Source organism: Barbus barbus (genome assembly GCF_936440315.1).
Source record: "Barbus barbus genome assembly, chromosome: 31".
In the NCBI taxonomy this organism is placed as follows: Eukaryota; Metazoa; Chordata; class Actinopteri; order Cypriniformes; family Cyprinidae; genus Barbus; species Barbus barbus.
In genome coordinates, this window is record NC_136759.1 from 727,662 (window position 1) to 736,780 (window position 9,119).

At 36.5% G+C, this 9,119-nt stretch overlaps 1 protein-coding gene across 1 annotated transcript; it reads left to right on the top strand.

Annotated features, from left to right (window-relative positions):
* The first annotated feature begins 1,657 nt into the window (after positions 1–1,657).
* sfrp2l (secreted frizzled-related protein 2 like) lies at positions 1,658–6,445 on the top strand. Its single transcript, XM_079387138.1, has 3 exons — positions 1,658–2,251; positions 2,595–2,666; positions 4,871–6,445. The coding sequence occupies exons 1-3, from the start codon at positions 1,708–1,710 to the stop codon at positions 5,158–5,160; spliced, it is 906 nt and encodes a 301-aa protein (XP_079243264.1). The 5' UTR covers positions 1,658–1,707; the 3' UTR covers positions 5,161–6,445.
* Positions 6,446–9,119: the final 2,674 nt, after the last annotated feature.

Sequence of the window (9,119 nt, forward strand, 5' to 3'; positions counted from 1 at the left end):
CTCAGCCGATCAGGTCGTTGTTGGTTGCTGGTGTCGCTGGTGGTTTCCAAACTCTTGATTTCTCCATGCCCTTTGTTTTTGCTAGAGCTCTAACTGACTTCCTCTTTTCTTTTAGCATCCAAATTGCTTGCTTTTCTCTCAAAGTCAGCTCCCTCATCTTCATCCTGGTTTGTGTGTGTCATCATCGAATGCAGGATTCAGAATACAGAAGTAATGGATATAACTGATACGACACATTCCCTGCTTTTAATATCTGAAGAATTAATGCAACAGGACACAGCTGATCACTTAGAAAGACCTGAGAGGCAACTGTTCCAATACTTATGCTCTCATCAGATAGAGGGATGAACTCTAAAAGTGCTGAACTTCTTAGCTGGTAAAACATCTATGTGTTGAAACGGCTAATAATAAAATGTGACATTCTGTAGTTTTGTCTCATATTCATCTTTTAATCATATTTGTAAATGTCTTGACTCCACAGCCAACAGAGCAATTTTGTCTTTACTGTTCCTATACTTATGGAGGACATGTAAGTTGAATGTGTCCATCTAGTGGCCAGAGTGAGGAACTGTCGTGTAAATGCAGGATGAATAGGACCATCACAGGAGAACGACAATCATTTTCTGGTTTTCATTCATGTAGAGACATTTTCTGGTTATCGTTGTGTTTCTAAGATACAGTGTTTTTGTTGTTGTTGTTATTGTTGTTGTTTTCATGATTATACTGCAAAATGAGTCATCAATATTTTTCGTTTTCTAGAAGAGAAAGACTATATTTATAATAAATATAATCAAATATAATACATTTATGCTATATTTATATAATAAATATAATAAACGTTTTATTTGCTAAAGGTTTATTTCGTCCACTTTTTATAGTAGATTAGATGAACTATATGAATATTGTATTGATGGGGATTTTATTATGTTTCCTTTATGCTGGCAAACATTAAATGTTCCCCAAATATTGGTTCATGGTTTCCATTTGATTATTTCTTTGGGAATCACTTTCTATTTTAGAAACATATTTATTATGTTTATATTTTCCCAATTAAAACAAGTACATTCCCAGAATGTGTTTTTTATTTTTGTCCCCAGCTAAAACTAAAATATGTTCCCAGAACGTTTTCAGTTATTTTCCCAACTAACACTGAGGTATATTCCTAAAAAATGTTGATTTTAAGTTTTTCTTTTCAGCTAAAACTGAAGTACATTACCAGAATGTTTTAGAAATGTTTTGCTCCCTAGTTTTTATTTTAGAACATTTTAGAAACATTGCTTTTTAGGTTTGATGTTTGTGTGTTTGCTTGTTTTTTTTGGTTTTTGTTTATTTTTTTAGAAATATTGCTTTTAAGTTTTTTATTTTCTCAACTAAAACTAAAGTACATTTTCAGAACTTTTTAGAAACTTTAAAAAAAATTCTAAAACCAAAGTTTTGCTTAGGATTTTAGAAACGTTGTTTATAAGTTGTTTTTAGCCATTTTTGTTTAAAAGTTTTAATTTGATCAACTAAAACCTAAGTCCATCCTCAGAAGGTTCCGAGAACCAAATCTCACTGGACTGGCGACAGAAAGCGTCTCACAGGCCTCTGAAGTGTTTTACTGCCGGTCATAAAGAACAGGATGCGTTTGATTCACAGGATGTGGAGAAACACAACACACACACACACACACACACACACACACGAGTGTGCACGCGCGTCTCCATCATGTTTAATCTTCGTTCCGTGTGTGTGATCGCGTTGTTGATTCTCAGTGCGTCCAGAGCTGATGAAGATGCTGCTGTTGTTGGTGATGATGATGATGATGAAGGTCTGGCAGCAAACCCAGTGTCTGCGGAGTTTGGCGCCGTGCGCTCGGTGTGTAAGCCGGTTCCGAGCACGATGGGTCTGTGCTCCGGTATCGGTTACGGAGAGATGCGCTTACCGAACCTGCTGGGTCACGCCAGCGCGAGGGAAGCGCAGCAGCAGTCCGCCGCCTGGATGCCGCTGCTCGGTAAGCACTGTCACCGGGACACGCGGCGCTTCCTCTGCTCGCTCTATGCGCCGGTGTGTTTACCGGAGGTGGCGGCTCCGGTGGGGCCGTGCCGCGGTCTCTGTGAGGCGGTGAGGGACGCGTGTCTGCCCGTCATGAGCGCCTTCGGCTTTCCGTGGCCGGAGATGTTCAACTGCAGCCGGTTCCCAGGTGGAGCGGAGCTCTGCATCCCCGGAGAAACAGACCCGAACCGGGATAAAACCACCGACGCAACCGAAGGTTTGAAAAGACTTTCATTTTTTCCCAGATGTTACTTTCAATCGTGTACAGAAATGTACAAGAGCTCATGAAAACAGAGATTTAGGTTTTGAATAACTAGTATGATATATCCAAAAATATAATATTATGGCAAAGGTGTTTGCAAGCAAGACAAATGTTTGTCTTTGAGATGTTTGTGTTATTTTGAATGCAGTGCTTCATTTTTCAAGAAATGTGAGGTATTTTGTGTGTGCAACTCTTCGATGTGTGTGTAAAGTTTTGAAAAAAGAGGCAAAGTTTTGAGAATGTGTGTAAGCTGTTGAAACAAACAGTTTTTCCTGCATTTCTTCTTTGTTTTGTCCAGGTTCTGTAATGTGTGAGGTTTGCAGTCCAGGAGAGCAGGAGATCCAGCAGAACTTCTGCAAGAGTCAGTTTGGTGAGAAACAGATTTGAGACTGTAGACGTGTGGAGACTAGATTTCATCTGATCTGCAGCGCCCAGAATAACTGATCATGATGGAGCGACTCAAAATGTTTAAAGGAATAGTTCAGCCAAAAATGAAAATTTGCTGTAAATGTGTCTCTGCATCAGTGTCTCAGCAATGGATGCTCTGCAGTGAATGGGTGCCATCAGAATGAGATTCCAGCTAAAAACATCTTAATGCTGGATGTGTTTCATCTTTGGTCTTCTCCAGATGTTAACTGATGGACTGGAGTGGTGTGGATTATTGTGATGTTTTTATCAGACTCTCATTCTGACGGCACCCATTCACTGCAGAGCATCCATTGCTGAGCAAGTATTAAAAACATTCAACCTTGATAAACTTCTGAAGGGGTACATTTTCACAAAAATAAAAGCTGTTCAAATGTTTTCTTAAGTAAAATAGCCGATTCCTAATTTGTAATTAAAAAAAAAGAAATTATTTATATTTTAATTTATTTTCATTTCTGTTATTCTCATTTTAATTTTTATTCTATGTGCATTTCATTGCATATCAAACTATGCATGGTTGTGTGTGGCACATATAATATCTGAATTATATAATGTTTCTGTTTCCTCATCCAAACGTCCCTGTTATTAGCTTTTAAAGGAACACTCCACTTTTTTTGGAAATAGGCTAATTTGACACCTCCCCGAGAGTTAAACAGTGGAGTTTTACCGTTTTTGAATCAATTCAGCCGATCTCCGGGTCTGGCGGTAGCACTTTTAGCTTAGCATAGATCATTGAATCTGATTAGACCATTAGCATTTGGTTATCAAAAATGACCAAAGAGTTTCAATAATTTTCCTATTTAAAGCTTGATTTTTCTGTAGTTACATCGTGTACTTAACCTAGAGAACTGTGCGCTGTTCAGTGTCTGTACTTATTAGATGCCTAATGCATCTTTCGAATCTATAAAGTCTCTGTTTATTTCTGTGCACTCACAATAACAACAAAACATTGCACTTTTGTAAAATAATGAAAGCAGTCAGGATGCGCTTTCTGCCGTCTCTGTCTCTGTGAAAAATATATCAATAGAGAGTGAAATGTCTTCATTCAGATGAACCAGTTCAAATGGAAGACAAATATTGTCAGATTATGTAATCCGTATGAAACATGCATGTCCTGCGGAGATGACGAGTCAGTGTCGCCGACTTCATCTCTGAAACCGAACACAAAGAAATGAGGAAACAGAAACATTATATAATTCAGAGTCTTTACAGATTAAAACGGTAAAACTCCACTGTTTAACTCTCGGGGAGGTGTAAAATTAGCCTATTTCCAAAAAAAGTGGAGTGTTCCTTTAAAAGCTAATAACAGGGACGTTTGGATGAGGAAACAGAAACATTATATAATTCAGATATTATATGTGCCACACACAACCATGCATAGTTTGACATGCAATGAAATGCATATAGAATAAAAATTCAAAATTAAAATAACAGAAATTAAAATAAAAATTAAAAATTATTATATTTTAAAAATGTACAAATTAAACAATCTTGGATGACATGGGGGTGAGGAAATTATGAGGAAATCTTCACTCTGGAAGTAAACTTCTTTAACTTTCTCCACCAAACACAGAATTTGCTGTGTTTGCATGTTTTCACTGTTAGACGCTAGGGGGCGCTATTCCGCATCTCCTGAATGAGTCTAAAGTGTTGATCAAAAACACAGACCAGGAAGATGCAGAAACGAGCGATCTCATATGTAGCATATGCATATGAAAAATAATGAGATCATCAACACTAACCGCATATAAATGAAAACTGCCTAATGTTTCAGAGTGAAATATTGATCCAGAAAGTGTTAAAGGCCTGTGAAGCTTTGGGTTACTGATGGAAGCCATCTACTGCATCTTTGCTTTGATAATATTACTGAATATGATCCAGATATATCCAGAACCTACCTACATTCAAGTGTTGATAAAAAACAATGCTTGAAGCTAGAATAAAACAGATTTTTTTTGTTTGGAAGTAGAGGGTCTGATTTTGTTCTGATGTATTGCATGTTCAGATATTTTATACAACAAAATATTCTGGGGGCCATGAAAGTTTAGTGAAAGTCAGCAAAAATGCTGGCGGTGGCTGGCAACTTTTTTTCAAAAACGCTGGCGGGGAAAGAGTTAATATCTGTTCCTTTGCCCTGGTGTTCTCCAGCGTTCAGACTGCGCATCGGCTCCTGGTCTCGGCTCGGGACAGACGTGTGTGTGGTTCCTCAGGGTCGCAGTCGGGTTCTCCGCTGGCTCGGCGAGTCGCTGGAGCAGAGCGCTCTCTGGCTGCCTCACGGATGCTCCTGTCCCGCGCTGGAGGGCCAGCTCAAGGGCTCCTACATCGCCCTGGGTCACATGCAGAACGGACGCATGCTCCTCAGGAGACTCCTCAAGTGGTCCCGTGATGAGAAAGAGCTGAAGAAGTTCATCAGGATGCTGCTGAGACAAGACTGCTGAGACACAATTAATGAACAAAGGCAATGCAAAAACACGGCATCTTCAAAATGACCCGTTTTCCTACGTTTTTTGGGAAAATGTTACCTACTCAACCATTATCCCATCCTCAACCAACTTTTATGATGAAATAGAAATAATGACTTTATTGATTCAGCTTTGATATCACAGGAACAAATACAATTTTTAAATGTATTAAAATAGGAAACAGTTATTTTAAATAGTAAATATATATTTTTAAAGTTTTTGCTGTATTTTAGATCAAATAAATGCAGGCTTGATGAACAGAAGAACTTCTTTAAAAAAACATTAAACATCTTACTGTTCAAAATCTTTTGACTGGTAGTGTATAATATATAGTAATAAAAATACACACCAAAAAATAAGTTGAACAGGTCATATATTTTGGGGTTGTATTCTCTATTTTTCACTTTTTCAAAAGATGCCAAGAATTGTTGCCAAATTGTGTAAAATCTCTGCACTGATGCCTTATTTTTCATAATTTGAGATATTGCATTACCTTTTTAATCTGTCGAGAGTACGTAGGTACTTGCATTTAAACATTACACCTTTAAACAAAACATCTTCTATTTTGTTTTGTTTTTTACTGATTTTTATAGTACTTTGTGATGACTGTACTAAAACCCAATATGTTTATTTTGTAATTAAAGAATAGTTTTGTTGTACATTTTGTTGGTTTTAACTGCATATTCTGACAAGCAACTCCTCTGTAAATATCCAGCGTTATTTCTGCGCTCAGATCAGACGGTCACGTGACGCTCCAGGTGAGACACAGGTGTAAGCGGAGGTCTCCTGCGCTCCATGCATTATTCAGACGGAGGAATCTGATTGGCTGCTGCATGAGCGTGTGTCTGCACACCTGTCGTGTTCCGTCTGTCTGTCTCTCTTCTGAACACCGTCGTCCTCAGAGTGTCTCCTGTGGGTCTAGAGAGTTCCGGATCTGGTAAAGTCATTTATTTCATTATGCTCAGATATCTGTGTGCAGGTGTTTGTTGGGATGAAACTGATCTGAGATCAGCTCAGGGTTGGGCTCGTGTCTTCAGTTACGTCTCTGGCAGGTGAACGTGTTTTGTCACATCACAGAGCAAAAACCAATGCATTTTAATTATTTATGTGTGCTGGAGCTGAAGTATTTGCTATAGAGTAATGTCTGTAAGGCAAGTCCTCACTAGTGCTAATGGTGATGTACTGAACCTCTAGCAGTGAGTGTTTGTGCTTTTTCTGCTTTGAGAATGTTACAGTTAGTTTAATAAAGTGTTTCTAGTGTGTTGCTATGTAGTTATTCATATTTTTAGTGTTGCTATGTATCATCTAGGGTGTTTTTAGTCTTTCTATGTGGCTGCTAAGGTGTCATGAGTATTTTAACCCTTCTGCGGTCTTTATTTGTGAATCGCACTCATGTTCCTGACGGTAAAAAGTAACCAGACACCTGAAACGTAACTTCTTATTTTTTCAGTAAAATCACTATAATGCATTATTTATTTTTATATATATATATATATATATATATATATATATATTTTTTTTTTTTTTTTTTTTATAATTATATAATAAAATAAAATAAAAATTTTTATTAATTTTTAAAAATAGATTTTCAATTTTGGAAGGCAGATTAGCACCGTCTGGTTGCTAAATAAACCCTGTGTTATGCCCTGCTGTAACCACTAGTTGCATGTATAGCTCTCTATAAAGCAGCTTGTGAATTGCCTAGTTTTTAGATATAATTTTTATTAGGTCGATGGGAGATTTGAACATATATTTAAACAATCTCAATATTTTTTGTCAAGTTCAAGATATTTTATTGTTAGAAATAGTGATTTGAAGTGTTAGTTTTTGCATTATGATCGCAGTCAAACCTGAACATCGTGTTAAAGAGAACGCAAGGAAGCATGTCGTTTTTAATTCAGAATTTAACAAAAATTCAGTTCATTCAATCATAACACTTTGTAAACATTTTTCAATGAACGTCTATTCTTTCTAAACGTCTAAATATCAAAGAACAGTAACAAAAGGAAGGAACAGTAATCAAGATGGCAAGAACAAGCTAAAATAACAGGAATAACAGGTTCTTAACAATGAATATTACTAATCAAAAATGAAGTTTTGATATATTTACTGTAGCAAATTTACAAAATATCTTGATGGAACATGATCTTTACTTAATATCCTAATGATTTTTGGCATAAAAGAAAAATGGATAATGTTATATCACAGTCTTGATGTTTTATAGTGTCATCCCTTCACCGCCTTGTACTTTTTTCAGTATTGTGGCCGATTTGTAGATTGTGCACACAGATTCTTTGAATTGTTGTGTTTGTGTCCATTTCCCATTCGTTTCCTATGGTCGGTCATTTTTGATCGAAGACCAAGTGTGTGACTATTTTTTTTACAACCACTTCGCCTGTTCGAATCATGCCTGAGTTCACATTCCAAGTGCCATAAAAGTAAATTCAATTCTCCAGTCAGAAGTGATGAAGACCACAGAAGGGTTAATGTGTTGCTATGTGCAGGGCTGGATTTACCTCTTATTGTGACATATATGTAAAACTATTTTTTTTGCCCCCCGCCCCCTATATAGGCTACTATTACCACCCCAAAACAGCCAACAAAATTAATCTCAATCCATATGAGAATTGTCAGTGTTCTCTATCGCAGAATTCCAGTGCTGATTAAAAACATTATTTTAGAGCCAGTAATGGAGGCTTGAGCCTTTAATATGCAGACTAATGCAGTTATGAGAGAGAGAAGCGTGTGTGAATTACCCGAGTCTGTCTCTTAACAGTGTTCGGCAGCAGCTCTACCAATATGCAAGTTTAACTCATTCAAAAACAGCGATGTCACCTCCATGCCAAGAAATGTCATGCTTTTCAGTTGCAAAACTAGGCTACTTTATTGATAAAGTTGCAGGGCAGTGCTGACCAGTTTCTGTGCGCGTTTGATCCGCGTGTGCGTAAATGACTGTACTGTATTTGTGTTCATTTGCATGTGAAATAGTGGGAGAAATAACTGATTCGTAGATATTATCAAATAATTTAATTGCGAAAACATGGAACAAGTTTGTCATTTTTATCTTATTTAGTTTTAGTTTATTTTCTTGGTAAATTTATTTTTGGGGTTTGGTTCTTTCGCTGTTATAGGTACCCTGTAGAATAACAAGTAATTATTTATTCTTATATTATTGTAATTTGCCCCCCCCCCCCGCACACACTGCAAAAAAGGCTTATCTTATCATTTTTGTCTTGTTTCTAGTAAAAAAAAAAAAAAACATTTAGAATTTTTATCATATGTTAATGTAAAAAATGTTGTGTAATATAACTTGTGTTTGTTTGTTTGCTGGTTTTTATTGTATTTGTTACACTTGTATTTTTTTATTGTTTTTGCCATGATATATATATAAATAGCCTAAGATGCTGACATGGCATTAAATAAAAATATACTACTACTACTACTACTTAAATTAGGATGCATTTACTAGATAAGCACACTGATGTAAAAATGTAGTCTTGTTTCCAGGGGAAACAGCATTTTGCTTAAAATAAGTCAAATTATATTTCTGCCAGTGGGGTAAATATAATCTTGTTTTAATGATATTTTACTTACACCACTGGCAGATAATATTACTCTATTAATATAATTTTTTTCCAGAAACAAGACTAAATATCTTACGTAATTTTGCTTGTCTAGTAAATGCATCTTAATTTAAGAATTTTTAGATATTTTGACTAGAAACAAGACAAAAATACTAAGTAAGATAAGATGCTATTTGCAGTGCATGCCTATGCATAAATCTGGGCGTGGCTATGTGGTTTCTAACATGTTCTGAGTGTTTCTTGTGCAGTTGCTAAGGTGTTCTGAGTGATTTTAATGTTGTTGCTATGCGGTTGCGTTGGGTGGTTTTGTACTGTCTGAAGTGTGTCTGTGTTCTCAGGTCGGAGCTGAAG